The 27,753-nt window shown below is 35.3% G+C and overlaps 1 protein-coding gene across 3 annotated transcripts; it reads left to right on the top strand.

Moving 5' to 3' along the window:
• RIOK2 (RIO kinase 2) lies at nucleotides 1-22,615 on the top strand. Of its 3 annotated transcripts, none has more exons than XM_059175548.1 (10): nucleotides 1-165; nucleotides 3,045-3,183; nucleotides 3,953-4,069; nucleotides 6,138-6,313; nucleotides 9,270-9,358; nucleotides 11,280-11,471; nucleotides 14,165-14,257; nucleotides 15,043-15,564; nucleotides 17,939-18,035; nucleotides 21,343-22,615. In XM_059175548.1, the coding sequence occupies exons 1-10, from the start codon at nucleotides 100-102 to the stop codon at nucleotides 21,505-21,507; spliced, it is 1,656 nt and encodes a 551-aa protein (XP_059031531.1). In that variant the 5' UTR covers nucleotides 1-99; the 3' UTR covers nucleotides 21,508-22,615. The 3 variants fall into 3 exon arrangements, with proteins under 3 accessions (XP_059031531.1, XP_059031532.1, XP_059031533.1); XM_059175549.1 differs by having other exon boundaries at nucleotides 21,347-21,475; XM_059175550.1 differs by lacking the exon at nucleotides 1-165 and adding an exon at nucleotides 3,720-3,833 and having other exon boundaries at nucleotides 3,052-3,183.
• The last annotated feature ends 5,138 nt before the right edge of the window (nucleotides 22,616-27,753 follow it).

The raw sequence follows: 27,753 nt of genomic DNA, 5'->3' as shown, positions 1-27,753 counted from the left end.
CACCAGCCCGCAGTGAGGCATCGGAGAGGCCGGTGTACACGCTTACCTTGTACCCTCCAGCTGTAGTGAAGGAGTTTCCTGGCTTGGTCGCGAGCCGCCATGGGGAAAGTGAATGTGGCCAAGTTACGTTATATGAGCCGGGATGACTTCAGGGTCCTGACCGCGGTAAGAAGTTCGCTGTTTTTCCCTGCCCGCAGTCCTTTCCCACCGCGCGTTTTTCTCTTCTGCGACTCGGCTGAGAGCTGAGCGCGCTGTAGGCCCTCTGAGGAGACTCCGGCTGGGAATGAGGAAGAGAGGACCCCGACGGTCAGATTTCTCAGAGCCCTTGTTCGGAAGCTTTTGTCTTCCCCCAAACTGAGCAAAGTCCTCTCTTCTCATCATTTCCATCCTTTTCTGCTCCCCGACTTGTGCTCCAGAGCTTCACTGGCATCTCAGTGGCCTGGAACGCTTCTCTTGACCCTGGGCCTCCGACACCCACCCCCCCACCCCCCACCCCCGCCGCCCCCGCCCCGGGAAGAGTGGAAGAAGGCTCCTGAGAATTGATAGCACTGAGTTCCTCCCTCACAGATTCCCTCACATAGCTTTTATTCAGTGTCATTCTGTCAACACTTACTTGTCCGGATTTTAGTAACAATTTTGGGATACAAGACGTGGGTAATAGATCATCTAGTGAAGGAGTCAATAAATGAGGAAGACAGTATCTGATAATAAGTGTTGTGAAGGTGATAAAGAGGAGAATACAACAGAAACTCTTTGCACCTTTGGGCTGGGGAGCATGAATGCCATCTTTAAATTGTGCAGTCAGAGAAGATTGCCAGAGTGAAAGAATCTTGTCTGTTAAGTGTTGTAGCCAAAGTGTTACGGCCTTTTGAAAAAGTTCCTGTCGTTTGATAGGTACTGAATAAATATTTGCCAAATGAAAGAAAGACTGGCAGGGGAGAGGGGGAAATAATGGGAGCTGAATGAGAAGGAGGTAATCCAGTGGGCTTGGAAACAGCTGTAGTAAGTGAACAGCTGAGCTAGAAACCGTTGTTGAAGAATGGAAAGGCCAGTGTGGCTGGAGCATAGTGAGCAAGAAGTTGACTGGTTGGAGATGAAATTGGACAAGGTGAGACAGATCATGTGCTATAGAGCCTCGCAGGCTTGGTAAAGAATTTGGAATATATTCTAAATACAGGGGAGCCACTGAAGGTTTTAACCGGGGAAGTGACAAAAACTGATTTTAATAGTGGTAGTCTTATGGCACAAAGATCAACAACATGTAGATTAGTCATCTCAAGAATAAAACAATGAGGGGCACCTGGGTGGCTCAGTGGGTTAAAGCCTGTGCCTTCAGCTCAGGTCATGATCCCAGCGTCCTGGGATCGAGCCCCGCATCGGGCTCTCTGCTCAGCAGGGAGCCTGCTTTCCTTCCTCTCAATCTGCCTGCCTCTCTGCCTACTTGTGATCTCTCTCTGTCAAATAAACAAAATCTTGAAAAAAAGAAAACAATGATTTTTTTAGAAGCTGATATCTTTTGCGTAAATAGGCAATACTTAAAATATTAAATTCAAATTCAGTATGAAATTTAGAAGGCACTCAATTCATCTGCACGTTCTCTAAACACCTACTGTCACTTCTGAAAGATACCTTCCTTCTCTGCTTCCTCACCACATTTATTTATTCCTAATGTGGGACAGAAACAGGGGAGTCAAGAAAGAGTATTAGAGGCTAACAAGGGAATGAGTTAAGGTGTGAGATTTTGGTTGGGACATCATAACAGTTCCAGTTTTATCTTCCAAACCTTTATCTCTGCAATATTTAACTTTTTTATTTGAAGCTCACCAATAAATGACCTACTTGTTAAATATATTTCGTTCTCTGTTGAATCTTAACCATCCTTGGTATCAGCAGTCATCTTTCCTTGACTCTCTCTTTACTTCTCAGGCACTCCTATATCAATAATCATACTTTGACTGGCTGCCCTTACCTTTTAATGTGAACTTCCCCCAAAATTCTGTCCCTCCGCCCTCCTTTGTCTTCCATTTATCTCTTGTTTGATGATCACATCCACTTTACAGCTTTATCTGGCACCTCTATCAAAAAATAACAACTTTACCCTTTAATTATGACTTCATTACTGAGTATAGATACATCTTTCCAAATTACCTTAAACATCCTCGTTTGAAAGACCTTCCAGAACTCTGAGTTGTGATTAATGTCCTTAGAACATCTCTGTTCATGTATCTCCCTTGTGTAAATACCTTCAGGGGTTTTCAGTTTTCCTCAACAAGAAATCTAAAACTCCTTGATCTACATTTCAAGGCCTTCCATACCTTTCTCAAAAGCATTTTCAAGCACCTTTTCACGAATTCTGTTTGTCATCGCATCTGAGGTAGCACTATCCTAGCTGTTGCTGTGCTTTATATTTTCTTGCCTGTGTGTCATGTCCAAATCTTTTGTCTTTCTCTGATATTCTCTGATGTTGTGTGTTTTTTTGGTTTTCCTGCATCTAAAAGTCAATCTCAAGTGCCGCTTCTTTGAAACTGATCCCTCAGCTAGAATTATTTTTGTTCAGCCCTGAGTCACTTCTTTTTTAGCTCTTTCCATTTCTTGTCTTCTAATAAAGTTAGATGTCTAGGTTCTTATTTCCACAATCAGATAATAAATTCCCCAGGGGTAGGGATTATTTTTATATATTTTTAAATCTTCCATCATGGCTGCATATGATATTTTCATAGTAAATAACTTCTCAATAAATATCTGAAATATGTATAGTTTTTAAAGATAAATATTTAGATGTCAACAAATATCTTAGTATTTGCCACATCAGTAACTGTTAAGTACTTGCAATTTTTACTCTTAGAGTTTAGTAGAGAGGCAGAATATGAATATTTGTGATTATATAATCAGATTGTGATTAGAAATATGTCTAGAATTACATCTCAGAGTTGGCTGGGTAAGTGCATGGTTAGAGAAATTTGAAGAAGTTAATTACTTAGCAAAGTTTTGGTAGACAACAGCTCTATGTTGATTATGATTACATATGATTCTTTTAATTTCAGGTTGAAATGGGCATGAAGAACCATGAAATAGTTCCATGCAGTTTAGTTGCTTCTATAGCCAGCCTTAAACATGGTGGCTGTAATAAAGTTTTAAGAGAATTAGTGAAACATAAACTCATAGCTTGGGAGCGTACCAAAAGTAAGTATTTATGGCACCATTTGTGATTTTTCATGTATCTGGGTTCCCCCAGAGCAGGCATTTCAAAAGGTGGAAAGTGAAAGTTGCCAAACCAGCAAAGTACTCTTTGTACACCTGAAAGTGGCATACATTTACCATATTCTATTAGAGCATTGACAAGGCCCACCCAGATCAAAGAGAGTAGAGAAATAGCCTCCATCTCCTATTAGGAGATTAACAAGTTCTAATTGGCAGAAGAGCAAGTAGGAGAGAATTAATGCCACCATCTTGGGCAAATACATTGTACTGTACTACTCTAAAGCATTAATTCTCAAACCGTCTGCAATGAGGGTTGTTTCTTTTTTTCAACCCATCATGCATCCATACTTTAGTAAAATAACAATAAAGAAATAATTACTAGAAAAGTGAAATTTAAAAACTGATAAAATATAGGCACAAATTCCTTACTAGAGTTGAAGACAAAATAACTTGGTCTAAGTGATATAAAAATTTCTTAAAGGTAACCACTTCATTCCAGTTTCTGTGTCTTATCACAGACTGGTAACAAATATTTAGAGACTGGTCTCAGTCTGTGAGTTATACTTTGAGTAACACTGCTCTAGAGAAAAAAATACAAATCATAGGAAGAAATGCCACACTCTAAAGACTGGGTAAGCTAATCATTCCAACTAAGATATCTTATGTTTAAATTCTTCTCTTGACTTGAACTAATGTGACTTTATTGTACAATGTAAGTAATACACAGTCTTTTTTGTTTTATTTTGTCTAGCTGTCCAGGGCTACCGATTGACAAATGCAGGCTATGATTACCTAGCTTTGAAAACACTTTCTTCTAGACAGGTAGTTGAGTCTGTTGGAAACCAGATGGGTGTTGGCAAAGAATCTGGTAAGTGCTAACAGTACTACTGAACTCATTTTCTTCGCTCTAGTTTCTATTTATATTTCCCCCTGAGAAAGCATTATTTTTTAAGTTTTCCATCTTTTCCAACTGAGCAGTGAATTGAAAAGTTGGTTGGAAACAATATAGATGATGAAATTACCCTTAGGTTAGGTTATTGTTTTTCATAAGTTTGTCACTGAAAATTCAGTTGTAGCAGGAATTTTCTTCTAATGACTTACATCTTTGGCAAATATTTTTTTTGCTTTTGTTTTATATATGGTAAATGGATATTTGTAATAGTTAAAATGTGTAACACAAAGGAGTATTAGAAGACAGTGAATATTTAAAAGCCACAAGCACATTTTTCATCATAGAAATATGGTAAACTTAGATATTTGTAAAAACACAGGAAAAAGCATTCTAAAATAGCATTGAGCAAATAAGTATTGCAGGAGTGCTATTTAGCACTGTTATATTTATAACACTGTGTGTGTGCGTGTCTGTGTGAGAAATTTATTATGTGAAATGTATAAAATGAAGTAATGAACACCTTTTCTTAGATATGCTGCCTCTTTTTTATGTCCAATTTTTTTATTTTTAAAAAATGGCTTTTTTTTTTAAGAATTTCACTACATGGGAATGATAAATAGTACAAAAGAAAGTACAATAAAAAGTAAATCTTACTCTTAACCCAGGTCTCAATCTGCTGTTATTTCTTCCCAAAGTTGTTACTGTTGAATAATATCTTATATGTCCTTCTAGATATATTTTGTTAATACTAGTACATAAGGTACTGACGATATATGTATATGCATTCACATATTTTTTAATCACAGGTGAAAACAAATATTACTTAACTATTTTACACCTAGATTTTTTCCACTTGATGCCATATATATATATATATATATATATATATATATATATATATATATATTATTTTTGAGTAATCTCTACACCCAACCTGGGGCTCTAACTTAGAACCCCAAGGTCAGGAGTCCTGTGCTGTACTGACTGAGCCAGCCAGATGCTTCTTGATGCACTTCTGATACTATTTCATGTTAACAGATGGGTCTTTTTCATAGTTGCAGAGTTTTACCTAGTAAATCAGTAATTGATTTACCAGTCCCAGTTGTTAGGGCATTTATGTTACTTCATCTTGTCCTTTGTAAGTAATGATGTGGTATACATCCTTTTGCACATATCTCTATCCAAATGTGCAAATAAATTCATAAATACAGTCTTAGAAATTTAATTATTAGAGCAAAAGTTATGTACATTTGAAACTTGTAGTACCAAATTTCCCTTCAAAAGTTTACACTAATTTATAATCCTGCCAATGTGAAAGACAGTTTCTTGATGTGTGATAATTAAAATTTCTCATGAATAATTAGGACGTGTTTTAAATATCAGGATTTCAAATAGCAACTATTTTTTGATAATTGCAATACTTTGGGAAGATCTCCATTCTGATTCCTATAAGATTATATATATATTTTTATTTTTAAGATTTTTATTTATTTATTTAACAGAGAGCACAAGCAGGGGGAGCAGCAAAGGGAGAGAGAGAAGCAGGCTTTCCACCAAGTAGAGAGTCCAATGCAGGGCTCAATCCCAGGACTCTAGGGATCATGACCCAAGCTAAAGGCTGACACCTAACTGACTGAGCCACCTAGGCACCCCTACGGGATTATATTCTAACAGTTGAATATTATTCACTGAAGCAGTAGAAAGATTGAGCTTCATATTGTTGAAAAAAGGTATTAAATCACTTCTCATATATGTAGGACACTAAGGGACAATGAGATTTTTGCCACTAAATTGAACTGAGTATTGAGCACCTTTGGGAGCAGTAACCTTTGACACACCACATCTCTGTTTTCTTTTGTATCAGATATTAATACATGTCATCTTATTTTGCACTGTATTTAAGAGAAAGAATTTTGCTGAGTAGTAAATATTCCTGGTTATTAGGAAAGAAAATTTGATAAAAATAAAATCAAAGTTTGGAAATTACAAATGAACTTTTTGGAATGATAGTATAATAATGATCTTTTCTAAATCTTGGTTCTAGATATTTACATTGTTGCAAATGAAGAGGGGCAGCAATTTGCATTAAAGCTTCACAGATTGGGAAGAACCTCCTTTCGAAATCTGAAAAACAAACGTGATTATCATAAACACAGGCATAACATGTCTTGGCTTTATTTATCTCGTCTCTCTGCCATGAAAGAATTTGCCTATATGAAGGTATTTGGTCAATAAATTTATATTTCTTAACCAAATAATACATGTAGTTGAAAAGATGTAGTGACAGTTATCAGTTTGCTGCCCCTACATCTCTCTACCCCCAGTCCCAATTCTTTCACTTACTTTTAATTATTGCTTTTTCCTGTTATTTGTGCTTCTGGTGACTTTTTTTTCTGATATGAAGGCATTTTTCATTGTTACTAATGCAAATCAAGGCAAAATGTGTTCTATAATATTAGTAAAGTATTATCTTGTAATATGAGATAATATTCTACAATATTAACAATATTTAATAATTAACATTTAATTATTAAATATTTAATAATAATAAACTTAATAATTAATGTTGTAATTGCCTCACAGATGTTTGTGTGAATGTATATCTATTCAGTATACATAAATATGCATACGTTTGTCTCTAATTGAAAATCCCAGGGAATTACCTATAGTAGTTATCTGTAGAAACCTTAGTGTCTCGGGTAAGTTGACTAGTGTTTTTCCTTCATGTAATAGAAAAGAAATGTTGATTTACAAATATGCATGCATATTAGGAATGGTAAAAATCTTTAGCCTTTAACCTTTCACCTTCAAAATTAAGTTCAGGATAGATTTGTTAAATATCTCTTTTTATTTTATTTATTTATTTTTTTAATTTTATTGATTTGAGAGAGAGAGAGTGAGAGAGCACAAGCAGGGGGACTGGCAAAGGGAGAGGGAGAGGGAGAAGTAGGCTCTCACTGAGCAGAGCCTGACCTGCGGCTCCATCCCAGGACCCAGGGATGATGACCTGATCTGAAGGCAGATGCTTAACCGACTGAGTCACCCAAATGCCCCAAGATTTGTTAAATATCTTTAATAACTAAATTAAATATCTTCAATAACATTTAATTAAACAGAAAATAGTATCATATTGCTATTATTCTCCAAAATAATAGTGTTTATTTATTACTACTTATCTTCACTTTTTAAAATTTTGATTTACTAAAAGTCACTCTAGGGGCACCAGGCTAGCTAAGTTGAAAGAGCATGCAACTCTTGATCTCAGGGTTGTGAGTTTGAGTCCCATGTTAGATAAAGAGATTACTAAGAATACATACATATATACATACATACATTAAAAAAAAAAAAAAAGGGAGTCACTCTAGTATATGACCAGTATATGAAACTCTTAGGAGTGTTCTTTGAGTAGGTTATTTTAATTCATGTGCTTAAATTTTTAGTAATCATGGGAGAATTCTCAAGACAATATAAGTGATGCTGATACCGTACGTACATGATAGATGTTTCTTGTCTTATACTAATGGTTTGTAACCAATGATAAACAATCAGTAAGTAGGCAGTTTGGTAGGGATTGTTACACATTTTCCCAAAACTGCACTAGGTGTTTTCTCAGATGTTTATTTGAAGGTACTAGAATAGAACGAGGTTGTACATAAATATGCTTCTTAAATTTATTCTTTTTTTTTCCTAGAGTGTAAAATAAGATTAGGTGATACCTTAAACGATTAAGCCATAGTGCAAGGGCTAGACCACTATGACAATAGTTAAGATTATTATATGCTATTGAGCTGCCAAGGCATGTTCAAAAGAATTTGCATCGGGAGAAAAAAAAATTATTAAAGCCAAACAAACAAAAACCTTTGGGGAATGAGAAGTAATTCAGTTACTCTCACAAAAAAGATAGGAAGTAAACAGCTTTCTAAAACTAACCCTGTTAATAGATAATATATTAAATACCAGTTGTATGCCTACCACTGTATTAAGTAGTTGGCATGCAGTGGGGTGAAGGTGTGTATACCGAAAAAATAAGTAATGCAGTCAGTGTCTTAAAATTAGGAACACAACACAAATATGTTATATATATAGAGAGAGAGAATAGTTTAAAAATTAAATTACATCTTATATTTAGAGAAACTTCTGTAGACTAGAATAGTTGATAAAGGAGGTTTCATAAAGTGAGTAGAAGTTGAGTAGAGTCATGAAGCATGCATATAATTGTCTCTAAGGAGAAGATAGTAAGACTGTACTTTGCAGAGGAGTCACTATGGGCAAAGACATGAATGCACTCCATTCTGTGTGTACTCCAGAGTGCTTATTAAAAAGAGTACTGGAAAAACTAGGACTGGATAAGTAGATTAAAGAGAGTTTTGACAACCAGGAAAAGTTTTCCAGACTGAAATCAATACTTACAACATTGTAGGTTTTCTTCAATGGACCATTGACATAACTATTTAAGTTTGGTATTGGTACACAGAGTAAAGGTTAGATATCGTGGCAAAAGCTAGAACCACTGTTGGAGCAAATAGGTGTAAGTAACAAAGGCCTACATTGAAATAGTAGCATTCCAAATTGTAGAGGGCATAAATTTCCCAATTACAACTTATTTCCATGTAAATTTTTAAAGATTATATATTTATTTGAGAGAGAGTACAAAGGGAGAATGAAAGGGATAAACAGACTCCTCACCAAGCAGAGGCAAGCCCGATATGGGACTTGACCCCAGGACCCTGAGATCACAAACTGAGCCAAAGGCAGACACCTAACCAATTGAGGCACCCAGGCACCCTCCACGTGAATTTTTAAGTACACTCCCAATTAGTGACAAAAATTTAACAAAATAAGAAGATAAATCCTAAGAGACTGTATGTAGGCTTCTTGGGGACAGACTTTTTAACACTGAATTTTGTAACCCTAACACCATGTATAATATTCAGTAAATGTTAAGTAAATTAATGCTTGGTGAAAAAGTGAATTAAGTAAACTGGTTTAAAATTTTGTTTTATGTATAGTTCATTTTTGCTGTGAATAAGCCATACATAAATAAGCGTGTGTTAACTGTAATTTTGTAAAGACTTCCGTGTTTTTTTTCTGTTTGTGAGCCAGTATTTTTGCTTTTATTTTTCCCTAAAAATTAATGACGTCTTCATTAGTTTATACCTGTTTTGGTATGTTTCAGGCATTGTATGAGAGGAAATTCCCAGTCCCAAAACCAATTGATTATAATCGCCATGCGGTGGTCATGGAACTCATAAATGGCTATCCTCTGTAAGTATTTATTATTCTGGAAACTATGGATCCTAATAAATAAATGTAAGGTTTAGCTTTCAAAATGTCTGTTAATTAAATGGAATATTTAATAGAGATAAATTCATAGAAAGCTGTAGTCTCATGCAAACTAAAAACTCAGTTTCATTCTAACAGTATGGATTTTGTAATCTCTGTGATTCATTCAACAAGTATTTAGTAACAATCTAGTATATACCAAGCACTATTCTAGGACATAACCAAGGCTCAGCAGTGAACAAAACAAAATCTCTGCCTTCATAGAGCTTATATTCTGTTGGAAGGAGACATGCAATAAATAGCTAATTAAGGAAATATATGATTATCAGATGGTAGACAATGCAGTTGATAAAAATAAAGCTGGTAAGGAGGACAGAAAGTACTGATGTAGGTGGAGGAAGCTGCTATTTTCACATAAATGGGCAGGAAGAGTCTCATTGATGAGGTATTTTTTGAGCACAGTCCTAAAGAAATGAGAGAGAAAACCATACAGCTATCTAAGAGATAGCTTAGAGAAGGGACAGCAACTACATAAATCCTGAGATGGGAGCATGCCTAAATGTTCAGGGACCAGTTGAGAGGCTGGTGTGGCTGCAGTTAAGTGAGTGAGGGCAGAGAATACAAGTGATAAGATCAGAGAGGCTGCTGGGAACTAGATCATTTAGGCTTTAAAGGCCATTGCAGGGAATTTTTCATTTCTTTTTTAATACATTTGATATATAAATATAAACTGCGCAACGTGTTGATTTTATACATTTATATATTGCAGTGTCATTGCCAATGTAGTAATAGTTAGGACAAGGGCTTTTTTATTTTGATTGGGATAGGAGGCTATGGATGATTTTGGAGAAGAGACATGGTGTGACTATTTTAATAGAATCACTGTGGCTGTTGTTTTGAGAATAGACTGAAATGAGATAAGGACAATTAGGAAGACAAATTAGGTGATTATTGTAATAATCCAGGCAAGAGATAATGGTTGTTTAGGTCAGAATTGTAGATTTTAAGGTGATAAAAAGTGTTCAGATTCTGGATATATTTTTTGGGTAGAGACAACATGATTTGTTTGGGATTGGATATTGATATGAAGGAAGAGGAATGTCAAGGGTAATACCAAGGATTTGGGCCTGAATAACAAATTAGTTGGAGGTACAAAGTTTTCATTTACAGAAATGGGAAAGATTATAGAAGCAGCAGCTTGGAGTTAGAGGGTGAATTAGAATCAGAGGTTCAGTGTGGGACTGAGATGTTAAGTTTGAGAAGCCTCAGAGTTCAGAGATGTCTAGATTGAGCAGTATATATATAGTATGTAAAGCCATGAGCCTGAATGAGATCACCAAAAATGATTGTAAATAAAAGCTCCTAACAATAACCTTTGAGGAGTGCTAAAATTTAAAGGTCAAGGAAAGATGAAGAACTAGTCAACCAAAAGACTAAGCCAGAGTAATACATGTGGAAAGAGGATAGCCTGAAGAGTTGGTACACTAAGGGTAAAGTGAAGGACGTATTTCAACAAGGGTGAAGAGCTTAACTGACAGACCGAATAATGACTACTGGACTTAGCAACATGGAAGTGATTTGTAGCTTTGACCAAACTTATTTCTTTGGAACAAGGTGGATGAAAATGTTTGAAATGGTTTCCGTAGAATGGGAGGGAAGAATGAGGAGAAGTTTGGCTGTAATTCTCAGAGAAAGTCTATAGTGGATAGAGGATACAGAATTGAGGCAGTGATGGCTTCTTTTAAAGAAAAAAAATAATAAGTGGGAGCTGTTATGTCTGTATGCTGATAGAAATGAAGAAAAAGTTGTTAGGGAATTAAAGAATGGAAATATTAATACACATACATGCTTGCTTTCATGAAAATCGTAAATAAATACAAATAACCTATTTTCATACTTTGAGATGTCAGATACACCATGTTGAAGATCCTGCATCAGTATATGATGAAGCTATGGAACTGATCGTCAAACTTGCAAATCATGGACTAATTCATGGAGATTTCAATGAATTTAATCTCATTTTGGATAAAGATGACCACATCACCATGATTGACTTTCCACAGATGGTTTCAACTTCTCATCCCAATGCTGAATGGTATATGCCAAAACTGATTCTGGATATGGGTGTGTTTATGTGTGATGTAATAATTTTTTTCTTAATTTTTCAATGTTGTAATACTCTCATTTGGGTCAGTAACTGGTTTGAAACAGCTGATGTTAACGGTCTAAAAAATTGTTGCTTTTCTTAAGATTTATTTATTTGAGAGAGCGTGCATGTGTGGAGGGAGGGGCAGTGGAAGAAGGAGACAGTCCTAGAGCAGATTCCCTGCTGAGCACAGAACCTGACATGGTGCTCAATCCCAGGACCCTGAGATCATGACCTGAGCTAAAATCAAGAGTCAGACACTTAACTGACTGAACCATCCAGGTACCCCTAAAATTTAGTTTTTTATTAAAGGATGTCAGACTAGGATAATCCCCCCTGTAAGAGAATCTTTCTTATTCAGTGTTTTTAGAAGGGGAAAAAAATGCACTTTGATCCTGTTTTAAAAACTGCGCAACATGGTTTTAAAAACCAGTGGTCATTAAGTATATACTGTAAATGGGAAATCTGAAGAAACTGCCCGCTTTATAACCCATCAAAAGAATTTGAATTATTTGTGTAATCTGACAGACTTTTGAAAGTCAAACTTTCTTAGTCCAAGGACCCTTTATTCATACTTTTAGGTGAAAGCCCAGTTTTTAAAACAGGCCTGCTCAGAAAAAGTAGGGACATAGAGAAGGAAACTGTAGAACCCCATCTTCTCTGCCTTTCCCCCTTTCTCTCTGCTCCATGATTGCCTCCAAGAGTGTTTCACCAAGCATAATTTGATAATTATGATGGTCTTAATAAAAATTGTGATTTTGGAGTGGACTCGGTTGCCAAAACAAGAATATCTCTCCTCTTTTTTAGTTTTTATTTTATTACTAGGAAAGAATTCATGTAAAACCTCATCCCTGACACAGGACAGAATCACTTTATATACTGTGATAATCTCATTCCTCACATTACTTAACATGTAAGCTAGCAAAGCTGCAAAATATGACAATATTTTCCCTTGTATTTTATGATGAAACTGATGGTAATCAAGTTAAAGTTGAATATTTTTTTCCTCCTGTTCCAAGTTACAATATGAAAAACTTCTCTTTATTCCTGAAGATAACACTGCTATCACTTAGATAATAGAGATAATGAATTCTTGGAAAGTTGGAATTCACACCAGTTTGTGTTCAGTCAAGGTTTTCTTCCTCCTGATCTTCATTAGAAAATGTCTATACTTGTTCTAGAAAAAGAAATGTTCATTTAAATATAAACTTAAAGAGTATTCCCAACCAAACAATTACTAATAGATTGTTAGGTGCTTGGGTGGTTAAAATATTTTTGGATGTTGACTAATGACCATTTTTATTATATGGGGTAACATAGTCACAATGAAGGAACATCCAGGAACCACCAGAATTATAGGAAGAAATGATGACAAATCATGGCATTTGAAATGTAGGGTGCATTATTCTATAGGGAAACAGTGTGATTTAACTTGATTTTTTTTTAAAGATTTTATTTATTTATTTGCGAGAGAGAGAGCACAGGCAGACAGAATGGCAGGCAGAGGCAGAGGGAGAAGCAGGCTCCCTGCTGAGCAAGGAGCCCGATGTGGGACTCGATCCCAGGATGCTAGGATCATGACCTGAGCTGAAGGCAGCTGCTTAACCAACTGAGCCACTCAGGTTTCCCTTAACTTGATATTTAATGGGCAAGTACTGGGGTATAGAAGTTGTGCTAACACCAGAAATTAAGAAGATATAAATTAATAAATAATTAAAATATAAATAACACCTATCTCTGCTTTTGAAGATTTTGAGATTTTATCTAGTTGGATGAGACATAGACATATATAAAAATATAATTTTAAAATAATTTTATTAAAGTTTTTCCCTCTGGTGTCCTAAAAGGAAAGAAGAGTGGCATTATCTTTCTGTTTCCAGACTTCATATTTTTCTAAAATATTAATTAATTAATATTCAAGCAGGTAGTCAATTCCACAGTACCCTGTTTCTTTATTCTCCCTTATCTAGGAACCTAGAGAATTTAATCTGTTCTTACTACTTTACCGTGGCCTAAAAAGCAATGTGATATTCACAGGTCCTTCTACACTTGGACCAGATTAACATGTCTTCAGATCATTATTTATAAGCCATAGTATTATTTGTCTCTCTTGGCTGTTGTTGCAAATTAGCTAACAGATAATAAAGGTATATAAACATAACATAATTAATAGTCCCCAAAGTTTTTCTTAGGTGTCACTAACCTATTATATCTTTAGCTTTTGCAGTTGACTAGGTTCTCTTGGTATAGTTGATGAGAAGTATAACCAGACAGACTGGAAATTAAAAAGGAAAAGTGGAAATCTACCCCCACACCACAGATCCAGGATCTTCGTTCCTGAAATTCATATACATCTTATCTTCTCTTAGTATGTCTGTTACAGTATGGGAAGACCTTGAATTTTCTAACTATAGGGACTTAATCCCTTTGACAGCTTTTATTTCCTCTTCATTTCTTTGCTTTTAGTTTTAATTTTTCAAACACACTGGCAACTGAGTTGTTTCTTTTATTTTCTTCTCATGAGTAACTCCTTTTTCATACAGTGATTAAGAGTGTCATTATTAAGGATATTGTCATTGCCTAATAAGGAAAAACATGAGCAACACTGGCTATATGTAAAAAAATGATTCTTGCCTTTACAGGTATTTTGACAGAGATGTTAAATGCATTAGAGATTTCTTCATGAAACGTTTCAGCTATGAAAGTGAGCTTTATCCAACTTTTAGTGATATCAGGTTTGTACTCCTCTTTGTTTAAAATGATAAAACTTTAAATAACCTGATTTATTTAGTTCTAAGAGTTTTAACAGTTAGTTTCATTTTAAAAATTTCCAAATAGTGACCTCCAGCACATTATAATAATTGTGGGGTATCATCATTGTTGAGTATCATTGCTGTCTAATGTATAAATGAAACTTAAACACTAGAAAATTTCTACCTTTGGTCTACTAAGGCAATGTTACTGGATTTAGGGGAGGAACATCCCTAGTTTCTTACAAATTCTCAAACTTTTACTGCAAAGTGCAGCTTAATAGTGAATAACCCATTTTTAAGGAAGCAAGTCAAGTGTTCATTGGAGTTTACGTTTTCCTTTGTTCAGAAGAGAAACTATATTTAATTGATTTATGGAAAATAATTATATATAAATTCTCAAAGCAAAATTTCCCCATTTATTTTATATACTTAATATACAGTTTTCTGATTTGGGATGATTGACATAACTTAAAAGAAGAAATCTTTAGCCCCTTTTGAAAGTGAGTTTATTAAATAAATATCAACTGATGTTAATACTTTCTACTAGTATTTATTGCTTTCCATAGTCACTTTATTCTTACATGAAAATAAGCCTGTATCTTTTACATTTGAATACCTAACTAAGTATTAGATTTTAGGGAAAGAATAATCTTTAAAGCATACAAACTACTAAACTCATTTGAGGATTATAATTTGTCAGAATAATAAATACCCATGTCAGGTACATTTTTTTTCCTATTACTTAAGCAGTCATTCCTTTTTCCTAGGAGGGAAGACTCTCTTGATGTAGAGGTTTCTGCCAGTGGCTACACAAAGGAAATGCAAGCATATGATGAACTGCTTCATCCAGTAGGTCCAGATGATAAAAATACTGAAACAAAAGACGAGTCTGAATTCTCACATTCTGATGAAGAGATGTTAGAAAAAGCAAAGGTTTATAGTTTAAAAAATCATAGTGATCCAAACTCTACAGATGAAACAGCTGACTGCTGTTGCAAATCATCTGGAGATCTTGAGCAAATAAAGAAAGATGATTTGTCAGATGAGAGTGCTGATGCACACAATTTTGAAATACCTGAATTTAGTCAAGCTTTAGAAGAAATAGAAGAGCAGGTTGTTAACAGTTCTGTAACTGAGTGTTCTGAGGAGAAAAACAAAACTGAAAATGACACCAGGCAAAATGGTAAAGCAGGTCAAGAAGGAATCTGCATGGGCTATGAAGAATATGAAGATGTATGCCCTCATCTGCTTGCCTTGTCATCATTAAACAAAGAAATCAGGCCTTTCAGGTATAGATGTCTGTGGATTGATTTTTTTTTTTAACACTTTAATGTGGAGACCTATACTTTGTTCAGGGCTGGTAGATGAGTGGGTGTGTTTGTTTGTTTGTTTTTTCCCAAATGATGTAACAGAGTTATAGTCTTCTCCATTACGTGTAAATAATGAAAGCAAATAACCTTTTGTTAAAGTTCACATTACCCTTTACAACCTATTATGTCAGTTTTAAGCAGTTCTGCCTTAAAAATGCAAACCAATTACATTAAAAGAATGATTTACAAACATTTGATAAATTGATCTTTTTTTAAAGATTTGATTTAATTCTTCCCCATTACATGTAAATAATGAAAGCAAATAACCTTTTGTTGTTAAAATTCACATTACCCTTTGCAACCTATTATGTCAGTTTTAAGCAGTTCTGCCTTAAAATTCAAACCAATTACATTAAAAGAATTATTTACAAATAGTTGATAAATTGATCTTTTTTTTTAAAGATTTTATTTATTTGACAGAGCAAGATCACAAGTAGGCAGAGAGGCAGGCAGAGAGAATGGGGGAAGCAGGCCCCCCGCCAAGCAGAGAGCCCAATACAGGAGTCAGTCTCAGGACCCCAAGATCATACCTGAGCCAAAGGCAGAGGCTTAACCCACCAAGCCACCCAGGCTCCTCAAATTAATCTTGATAAATAGACCAAATTGTAGATGGATGAATGTTCAGATATTTTTGTGATTTTACATCTAATGTATGTTTGATTTATGTGTAGTCCAATAAATATGCAGTAAATATGCTCTCTTCCTAAAATACCTACCTATAGTGAATTTTCTCTGGTACTTTGAATCCTGTATCCCTATTTGCTCATTTACAGTTAAGATTATATAATGTTATATATTATTTTTCTTGTAAGAGTCTTTTTCTTGCAAATATTAATACTAGCAAAAGATATAAAAAATTTAATTTCTAGACTTGGAATAGTTTATCCAGAATCAAATAACTATAGTTCAATGAAATGGAGGTTTTTTAAATTATTTTTGTTAACATATAATGTATTATTTGCTCAAGAGCTACAGGTTTGTGAATTGTCAGGCTTACACACTTCACAGCACTCACCTATCACATACCCTCCCCAATGTCCATAACCCAACCACCCTCTCCACACCCCACTCCCTCCAGCAACCCTCAGTTTGTTTTGTGAGATTAAGAGTCTCATAAGAGAGTTTCCCTCCCGATCCCATCTTGTTTCATTTTATCCTTCCCTATTCCCCAGACCCCCTACTCTGCCTTTCAAATTCCTCATATCGTATGATATGAGGGAGAGTGTATGATAATTGTCTTTCTCTGATTGACTTATTTCACTCAGCATAATACCCTCTAGTTCCATCCATGACATTGCAAATGGCAAGATTACATTTCTTTTGATGGCTGCATAGTATTCCAGTGTGTGTGTGTGTGTGTGTGTGTGTGTGTGTGTGTGTGTATCTGTATATATCACATCTTCTTTATCCTGAAGTGGGAGTTTTATTCAAAATAGTAATATGACAAAACTAAATTAATAGCATTTATTAGGCATTTCTCAGTACATGTTCAGGCTTACATGCTAAGGCTGTCTTAACTAGTTTTATTGTGAAGCAAAACACAAAAATTTTGTGCCTTTTTTGTATAACCATATCCAGAATCTCAGGGCTATTACCACTCAAATAGTAAGCTTGTAAAATTAAATTCAAATCAAGGGTGGCAGTGGCTGAGGAGTTTGAGTAAGTAAAAGAAGAAAATCTACATAGGTTTAATAGTTTTAGTATGGAGTAATTTGTTCTCTTTAAACACATGTTGGGCAAAAATTTTGTTATTCAGAATGGAAACAAGATAACATTTTGATGAAAAATACTGTTAGGGGTTAATGTTGTCTGAATTTCTTATACCTTGTATACATAAAAACTTTGAGCATGTGTAAAACAAGTTATTTTCCATCATGTTTTCTGCCTTAACAGAGCAGACCACGAGAGTGTCCTCAGTTGTTGTCTGGGAGATGGCAGGAAAGTTTTATAAGGATTTACGTTGTAAGAGGCAGACATTGGTAAAGTTTAGTGAAAGAAAAGGAGATGATTAGTGGGAAAGATATGAATTGTGGGGACGTGATAACAAATTTTGTGGCTGAAACATTCTACCATTTTGCAATTTTGATAGTGACTATTTGAATGCTGAAAAATGAAGTGTTAATAAATTGGGCTGAATTGTGGATAGTTTTACCTCTACAGAAATTTTAAATATAATGACCTTTCTGGCAGGTGTGTTTTTTAGGTTTTACTATAATGTAGGAATAATATAAGTTAATTGCCATAATTAAATAAAAAATTAACTGGATAATTTGTGACTTTCTTTTAATTTTAGAGATGAAGAAAATACAGAAGATATTAAACAGAGCAGAACAAGAACTCTGAGTGTTACTTCTGCGGGCAGTGTTTTAAGCTGTTCAACAATTCCTCAGGTAACTATTCAGCATTTTCCAAATGTTGATTAGGTCATAAGCTAACCTAATGGACAGATTGTAGACACTCATATATGGTCTAGTTTTTGCAGTTTAATAATGAGGAAATTGAGGCCCAGTTGGTTACATGACTTTGCTCAGGGTTACCCAGTGACAGCAGTGCAGCTGAAGTGCAAAGATGCACCAGTTTCACTAGCTAGTTCTTTAATTCTGAAGGAGAAAAATAGGTGATTTAAAAATGTTGGGTATCATAACTTTTTGTTACACAATTAGCAGCTGTGTTCAAAACAATTTCTTAAGTGGCATTTTCTGTGCAGGAGAGTGAACACAAATAGTCCAGCTTCTGAGGAGCTTTACTGCCTGCCATCCCTCTCTGCAGGGTATCCTCTAGGAAGTTTCATTTCCTTAGTCAATTTTTTTTTTATGATTTTATTTATTTATTTGACAGAGATCACAAGTAGGCAGAGAGGCAGGCAGAGAACGACGGGGAAGCAGGCTCCCTGATGAGCAGAGAGCCCAATGCAGAGCTCGATCCCAGAACCCTGGGATCATGACCTGAGCTGAAGGCAGAGACTTTAACCCCCTGAGCCACCCAGGCGCCCCTCCTTAGTCAATTTTTAGGGAAAGAAATAAAATTACATCGTTGGTGTATTTTCCTAATGCTTAAAGGCATGAAGTTAAATACCATTGAAACCAGTTTTTAGTGATAACTTAAAATGAACAAAAGAAAATCAGTTTAGAAGTTAATGAGAAAAAAGATATCTTAAGCCTAGTCTGATCAAAAAATTACCCTATAGTCTTTGGAAAAAAATTGATCATCTTAATTCTTCTTTCTTTTGGAAGTTTGGTCACACTGTTTTCCTTGAGGTCACATTTTATTTTGTTAAAAGATCAGGAGAAAACAATTTTTGTTACCTCTCTCTCTCTCTCTTTTAAGATTTTATTTATTTACTTGACAAGGAGAGAGACAGCAAGAGTGGAAACAGAAGCAGGGGGTGTGGGAGAGGGAGAGGCAGGCCTCCTGCTGAGCAGGGAGCTGGATGCGGGACTTGATGCCAGGCTCGATCCCAGACCCTGAGATCATGACTTGAGCTAAAGGCAGACACTTAATGACTGAGCCACCCAGCCTCAGTAACCCCTTTTGTTACCTCTCTTAATTTGATGATTATTGTTTCACTATCTGGTAAAAGATTTTCTCTGTGCTCTTTGAAACTGTAATTGTAAGATCTGTTTTCTTCATATAAATACTTTTATAGTTCTCTGTTTATTGGCAGTTGCCATGTCTCAACCCTGTTCTTCCTAATATGTAACAAATTCTAATTAAACATTAAGGTATATAGCTTTTTAATAAATATATATGGCCAATAATAAAACAAACAATGAAATCAACAAAGTGCATGATTTTTGTTAACTTTTTAATGTACTCTAATAATACACAAGTATTTTATTTTGTGTTTCTTCATTTTAAAAAAATATGTAGTAAGTGAGATTTTTCTCTCCCTTTTTTAACATGAAAAATTAACCTTGTAGGATTCATAAATTATTCCGGATCAGGAGTAGGTGCATGCATAGTAATCTGTTATCTCCTTATTTTCTTCAGTTTCTTGGTATGATTATCCTATGGTCTCATCAAAGTGAAAAACCAAGGGAAAATTCAAGCAGAACATTTAGAAAAGAAATTGATTTTTCTTTCTTGGCAATATTCTAGAGACATTTGTGAACTCTTGTAGTTTTTTAGATGTGGTTCATGTTCTACTGTTGTCTTCCTGGGACTCTTAGTTTCCTATTATTGGTTGCCTTTCCTGTTCCATGTCTTTCTCTTACCTAGTGTAATTCTTTATTTGGCAGTACAGATTCCAGTAATTACATGAGTGAATGGGAGGGTCAGTACTTTTTATTACTTAAAATGTCTTACCCTGGTTCTAACACTTGATTGGGAGCTTAAGTGTTTGAGTTGTGGTTTGGGAATAATTTTCCTTCAGAATTCTGAAGGTATTGCTGTTTTGTCCTTGTTGTAGTTAAGAAGATGCTTTTCTAATTCAGGATTCTGGTCTCCTGTTGGGGTGAGGAGGTTATGATAGTTTGCTAGTCTTCCTAGGGTATCGAAGAATCCTGGGGGCCAGTCACACTTATTCTAAACTTTCAGCCAATCCTACAGCTTTCAGTTCTGAAACTTTGGGATACCAGTTCCTTCTAAATCTCCTCCCTTACTGGTTTGGGTGACTGCATCTCAAGGGGTTTTCTGCAGGGACTTGAATTCTGATTCTTCCATCTGTTTCTATCCTTTATTCTCTTGCCTTTTTTCCCCCATTGAGAATCATTAAGACTAAAATTAAGAAGGATAACTTGTTTAAAGCCTGTTGACTGAGTGTAGTGTCCTTAACTGTGTTAAATAATGCAAAGTCTCCATTTAACTAACCTGGTCCAAAGTTTTATAGTACACATATACAACCCAAGAAACCGTCTATTAGGCAGACTAATTCTTCTAGCCCCTTTTTACCTGTTATGCTTTAATTTTTTAACTTGACAGATATTTAATAAATGGTTTTTTGTGCCTAGCCTAGGGTGAGGCATATTAAAAAGAGACTCTTGCTTCAACCATTGCAGTATCTCTTTTATAGGAAATAAGTTGGATGATACAAGGTTATATACAATTAAAAAACAGGCAGTAGTGCTACAGATGAAGAGAAGGTTATTGGGAACAGAATATTCAGACTTTTTATTCATATTGTAAGTGACACTAGGAGCCTGAGTCTTAACAAGAAATCATTTAAATTTATATTGAGAAATTATTCTACATTTCCCAAGAATTGTATAAAGACTTTTTCATGTAAATGCTGCCATCAGGTCATCCCTATACCTGAAGTTAGAAAGACTCTTGGATACATTTTGACCAGTTGTGAATGCTTTCCAACACACTTTTCTACTGCAGTGCCATTTCTACTTTTATCTTGAACACAGAGAAACAGTTTTTATCTTGGGTTTTTTGGTTTTCCATTTTTGGTTTCAGTTTTCCTGATGGACACTAGGTGGCACTATGGAGATTTGTTAGTCAAAGAATTGCATATTACTTTTTGCTATAATCTGTATTTCTGTTAGTAATTTAATTTCTCCTATTTTGTAACCATTAGTTTGTGTTTATTTTATTGTTGGTTCATATAGGACTGTCATTATTTGGAATTCAAGAAATTGATGCTCTTAATAAATTTTAAAAAATATTAGCAATGTAAATCTTTGTTTTATTGAATATTTACTCCTTATCAGAGTGGTCAGTTATCAGTAATACTAACTCATGAACTCTTTCCAGGAAGTGGTGAAACAGAAGGTGAAACGTCAGTTGACGAAACAGCAAAAATCAGCTATCAGACGTCGATTGCAAAAAGGAGAAGCAAATATATTTACAAAACAACGAAGAGAAAACATGCAAAATATTAAGTCAAGCTTAGAAGCAGCCAACTTTTGGGGAGAGTAATATATTTAAGATCTTAAATATTTTTCAGAAAGTTATTAGGATCCCTTTTTAAAGCCCCCTGTAGTCTTTTCTAGACCAAGACAGTTATATAAATAGATAAATAAACTCTCTTTCTTCTATTTATTTGATTCATTTAGTACGTGTCTTCCAAAGAATAATTATCGTAATTCTGCTAAAGCAATCTAATTCTTCCAAGTATTTTAGGTGACTGGTAAATCTGCCAAAATTTGTTTTTCAAAATAATCTTTATTAGGAATATCTGGGTATTTTTAAAAAAAAACCAAAACAAAACTATTTTTGTTGTTTTTTTGTTCTAACTACTTTGTGGGTTGTTTTGAGGACTACCTAAGGTAACACACAGAAAGCACTTAGAACAATGCCTGGCACTTTATAAACATTCCTTAAAGTGTAATGAATTTGTATTAGAATGAAATTATAACGATGTTTATCTTTCTGCTGTTCTGATGATTTGGTTGCATTTCATCTAACCACTAGAAGAATTTACTATAATCTATTTTTTTTAGTTTCCAGTATTAAGAATCAGCCACATAATGCATAATTTTATTCCCTGCATTTTACATTGGTAATGCAGTCATGAGAACAAAAAGCTGCCATGGTCTCACCACAGTTTCCACATTTGCCAGTTTTTATGCAGGCCTAAGCAGAATTAGGTGTGTGAGGAGGTAGACAGGATGAGGAATGAAAACTTAGCTGGGTGGGTCCTAAACATTAAAGAAATATTTGACAGTAGCAAATACTTAGCACAGGAAAGAAAGAAAATACATAAGACATGGTTCCTCCCTCAAAGACTTCATGATCCACTGAGATGTGAAGATGGGTGCTAAAGTGTGTGTACCTGATGATGAATTCAAGTCTCCTCTTGCCCAGTGGGCCAAAAGGGGCATCGCCTATGGTGAAAAATGGCCACTAGATGGCAGTGTCACTCCACAGTCATCTGGCCTACGATCTTAAAATTACTTGGATCTGTGATAAAAATAAGGGATTTATTTCCAAGAATGATAAAGACAGCAAATGCCCTTTCACCTTTGTAAAATTCATTCTACTATTTGCAATACCTATCATCTAATAAATTACCTTTAATAATGGAGATGCAAGAAAATGTCTAATTCAATTCTAAAAATTAACTAATTTTGTAGTGTAAAAATACACTAATTTTGAAGTGTTTACCTAGCTTTGAATTTTAGGTGTACCTTTAAAGCATTTACTAAATAAATCTATTTTAAAGCATTTTAATAGAATAAAATGGTGTTGAAGACAGCTTAATAGAACCATAGAATATTTATCTTGTAATACTGTAGTTAGAATGTCAAAGGTAAACTGGGAATAAAACTATATGACTTCACCCTCAGTTTTACTGAGTTGATGGAGTCTACTTTTGGGTACCTACTACATAAAAAACATGCTGCTACTTAAGGAACATCGAAGGTAAGTAAACATAGCTCTTAATAGCCTGAGATTTCCTGTGGTTTTCAGAACAAATTAGTCAAATGCACAAATCTAAACAATGACCCAGTGTGTAATCACGACAATTTCTAAAAGATGTTTTTGAGTAGCTATCAATTAGAAGTCAGTTTGCCTTATCGGCATGTAACCCTCATGTTTTAAAACACCCATACTGAATAATGAGCAAAAATAAAATAGAAATGCACTGCTAATACAGTCAAGACATGTACTGTGATTGCTATTAAAACACTTTTGAGTCTGGGAGTTCCAAATTTTTTTTTTTTTTTAAGATTTTATTTATTTATTCAACAGAGAGAGAGAGAGCACAAGTAGGCAGAGAGGCAGGCAGAGAGGAGGAAGCAGACTCCCCGCTGTGCAGAGAGCCCGATGTGGGGCTTGATCCCAGGACCCTGAGATCATGACCTGAGCGGAAGGCATAGGCTTAACCCACTGAGCAACCCAGGTGTCCCATGGGAGTTCCAAATTTAAATACTGGTTCTACCATTTCCCAAACTTAAAGTGCCTTCTAATCTCACTTTTTTGATTTGTGAAATAAGGACATTTAATAATGCCTGTCTTAGAGTTATTGTAAAAATTAAATAACACCTATAAGGAGCGTAGCACAGTGCCTGATAACGTGCTGTATGTTAGAAAGTACTGCTCAAATGATTTCAAGTTACCAAAAGAAGGATTCCTGAGGAACCTTCCCTATTTCCAAGGTCATTGAATTTTGACCATGAACCTTTCAGTGTTGTTTTATCTAGATGCACAAATGCATTGCTTGTAGGCTTTCATCCTCTACTTGTTACTCCTATTAAGTAAGTTTTTCCTATATGATAATGCCGTTTATACTTGTTTTAAATAACAGACATTGTTAGCCATTGGTCTGTTCTTTGGTGCGTAGCTGGCTGGCTGTCTTTAAAAAGCTTTCAAGAGAACCCTGTAGATCTTTACAGGGTACTAAACAGAAGATAATCCGTCTTTTAGTCATGTATGCAATAAATTTTAAGAAAAAGACAAAGAGTTACCTAATTAAAGAACTTTCCACGTAAACCTGCTGCCTTAGAAGTGTATCAGACACTTCCACAATGTGGAGGGATGAGTTCATCAGGTTCTCAGGGAAAGCACTACCCTGAGGTATAGATATTTTCAAGTCACATGCAATATTCTGGGTGGTTAAGGTTCACCATCTCCACTGTTCTTCATCTTTCTTCAGAATATCTCCATAGAGAGCATCAGACCATATCTTAGTTTGACCTTGATTTGCTGTATGAAGGTCTCAACCATCCTATGCAACTGTAGAAGGCTGGGAATGAGGTAAAGTTCATAATGTGACTTACACAGTTATTTTATAACTGGGAGTGTGGAAATAACTCCAAAGTCTACAACACTTGGACTGAGTGACTAATACTGTTATATTTTAAATATAATTTTTCTTTTACCTTAATATAAATAATGACATTAAAATTAGCATTCTATATACCATTTACAATCAGATTATTGTAGCTTAACGCATAAATAGGAGTATACCTTGTAACACAAAAATATATAACTTGGAATATTTGTTATGATATTATATGCTTCCATTAAAAAAAGTAACCACTTGGGGCGCCTAGGTGGCTCAGTGGGTTAAGCCGCTGCCTTTGGATCAGGTCATGATCTCAGGGTCCTGGGATCGAGTCCCACATCGGGCTCTCTGCTCAGCAGGGAGCCTGCTTCCTCCTCTCTCTCTCTGCTTGCCTCTTTGCCTACTTGTGACCTCTCTCTGTCAAATAAATAAATAAATAAAATCTTTAAAAAAAACTTGAATGAGTCAAAAAAAAAAAAAAAATCCTTACTCTAACTGCTGTGGATAGAGGTTTGGCTTACATAAAGAAAAAAAATACAGTGTTCAGATAAGTTTTGCAAATGCTTGATGTTGTCTAAAGATATTAGATTAAATTTAGATTAGATTAAATTTTTTAAAATAAAATTTTTGTTGACTGAAGGCCTCTGCTGTGTTTGGGGAGACAAAAATAAATATGCAACAATTACATGATGGTACAAAGTAGACTGTACTAAAGAGTCTGGTATCATTGATCTCATGCTGAGGAACTTCAAAGACAGTGGATAAGTGAAAGGCTAGAGTAATTTGGAGAGTTGTGGGGAAGACGGATTTATTTGAGTAAGTAGACTGAAAAATACCTTACAAATAGGAAGTCATGCAAAAGAGGAATATAATATGCTATAGTTGGGAAAGGGATATTAGGCAGCAAAGGACCAAATTAAAGATGATTTTGAAAATTTTTATGGAATTAACTCGATATATTGCAAAAGGAGCATTTGTAGACTTTGAGCCCTGTAGTGATTTGATTTTAAAGGTGTTGGGAGGGTGCTTCACTGGCTCAGTTGGCAGATATGCAAGTTTTATTTTTTTACAGATTGATTTATTTGAGAGAGAGAGAGAAAGCATGCACACACATGCATACGTGAGGGCAGGCAGAGTGGGGGTGGGGGAACAGTGGGGGAAAGAGAAGCAGCCTCCCCACTGAGCAGGGAGCCTTGCAAGGCACAAGATCTATCCCAGGACCCTGACATCAAGATCCTAAGCTGAAGGCAGATATTTAACTGAGGTATCCCAATCATGTGACGCTTGATCTTAGGGTCATGAATTCAAGCCCCGTGTTGGGGTTGATGATATTTTAAAAGTTAAAAATTTTTTTAAATTTTAAAAAATAATAAAGGGGAAGGGAGAACTAAGGGAACTTTGTCAATGTTAGACAGTTTTTTGGAAGAAATCTAACAGAAGTTAAAATATTGCACAATCAGCTTAAGTATTAAGAAAATCTGGGATAGAATCCTATTATACTAGAGGTATAGAGATTCTTGATTACCTTATTTTTATTTTAGGGGTGAGAAAGCATTTTTATATGTAAAATTACTTGCCCAAAGTCACTTGGAGTAAATAGGGTTGGGAATGAGGGGGAGGAAAAGATGGAATTGATACATAACCAGAAAAGCAAAAGGTAGAAGAAGCAGAGTACTCAAGTGGTTTAGAACTGCAAGGTCACCAAAGTCCACAAGCTTTGACTCGTCTTCCTGGTATGGAGGTTTGAGAAGAGACAGTCCCATACAACCAGGACAAGGTTTTGAGTCCTATCCCCACAAAATTTCCTCCCTTTTTAGAAAATGGTTTTTATTTGTTTTTTCCATGATAAACCTTTCATTTTTCTCACAGGTCCAAGAAAACCCATCTCAATAGACTGAAGCCCTGAGTGGAACACTTCTGGTTTTTCATGGCGGGGTGGGAAGGGAGTGGGCTAGTAGGGTAGGGAGCAGTACTTTTTTCTTTGATCTCAAGGCTACTGAGGTACCTGAAGAAGATGAGAAGAATCTATTCTCTAAATTGGTCTTGCTGTAGTTTTCATTTTGTGGAAAAATGGGGCCCTTTCTATACAGTTTTCTATTTCCTTTAAACAAATTTTTGAAAATAAATATTTCTTTTGTGTCAACAGGATGCATGCTAAGTGCAGTACTCTGGTAGTTAACTGTATAGGAAGTGAAATGGAAATTATAGTTTACAGTGTGAAATGGATGGGCGCAAGGCTTTTATCTTAATGTAAGCTATCCATAAATACAGCCTGAATTGAATTAAGAGTATACTAATGATGCAATCTTTACAGAAACCTTCATCTAAAATATATGGAGCTATGAAATTACTGGCTTGCTTGAACCTAACATATCCATCAACAAATCTCAGGTTTAAGTCGTTTATTTAAAACCAGTAAACATTCTTCCCAGGTTTGTTTTAATCTAATATTATTAATTTTTTTCATAGTCTAGGTTTTCATTTGCTTATTACTTTTGCTTATTACTGTTGCAAAGACTTAAACATTCCAAAGAACTCATACCCCCAGAAATATGACTACCAAAAGAAAGGGAAAAAGAAGGTAGCTTTAGTTAGCCTGTCCCATCCCTCAGCATGCCCTTCCTTTATACAACAAAGACTCAGCTGAAGTTCAGACACCTCTTTTAGAATCAATCTGATCACATAAAGTCACAACTTGTATAAAGTTTGTTTTTGTTTTTGTTTTAGCACCCAGCAAAATAAATTTCTGTCCCACACAGAAGTCTGTCCCAGGCAGAAGGTGAGGGTTGGGGGGCATGGGAGATGGTTCCTGTGAGGAAATGTAAGGAGAGGGAGAAGAACCAATAATTAGATAACCCTATATAAGAGAAAATATTATTATAAAGTCCACTAGAAAAATTCACTCCATAAATAAAACATTAAGCTATTCTTTCCAAAATATATATTATGCTGGATGTCAGCCAGCCACAGTTAAGGTAATGAGTTCAGTTTTCACAGAACACGTATCTAATGACCTAAGGGCTTGGCGCCATTGTCTCCAATCTTGTAAATGAATATTCAAATTCTCTCACCTTTAAGTATCTCTTGAGTTTATCCTGAAAATTTAATCTGTCAACTAGTAAAACCTCCTCTGGTGAGATCTTTGGCCTCTAAAGTATTTCTTAAAGAATCAATTCTGACTTTTCTTCCAAGGCCAAATACCAAGACAGGGCTGCATAATTGCTTACTTTAAACAGTCAAGAAGGGGAGCCTGGATGGCTCAGTCAAGCCTTCAGCTCAGGTCATGATCTCATGGTCCTGGGATCAAGCCCCAAATTGGGCTCCTTGGTCTGCTGGGTGCCTCCTTTCTTCTCTCCCTCTGCTGCTCCCCTTGCTTGTGCTCTTTTTCTCTCTCTCTCTATAAAATAAAATCTTAAAAAAAAAAAAAAATGTCA

Source organism: Mustela lutreola, chromosome 5, assembly GCF_030435805.1.
Source record: "Mustela lutreola isolate mMusLut2 chromosome 5, mMusLut2.pri, whole genome shotgun sequence".
Classification (NCBI taxonomy): domain Eukaryota; kingdom Metazoa; phylum Chordata; class Mammalia; order Carnivora; family Mustelidae; genus Mustela; species Mustela lutreola.
The sequence above is the reverse complement of the archived record's forward strand: the minus strand, read 5'-3'. Positions and strand labels throughout refer to the sequence as shown.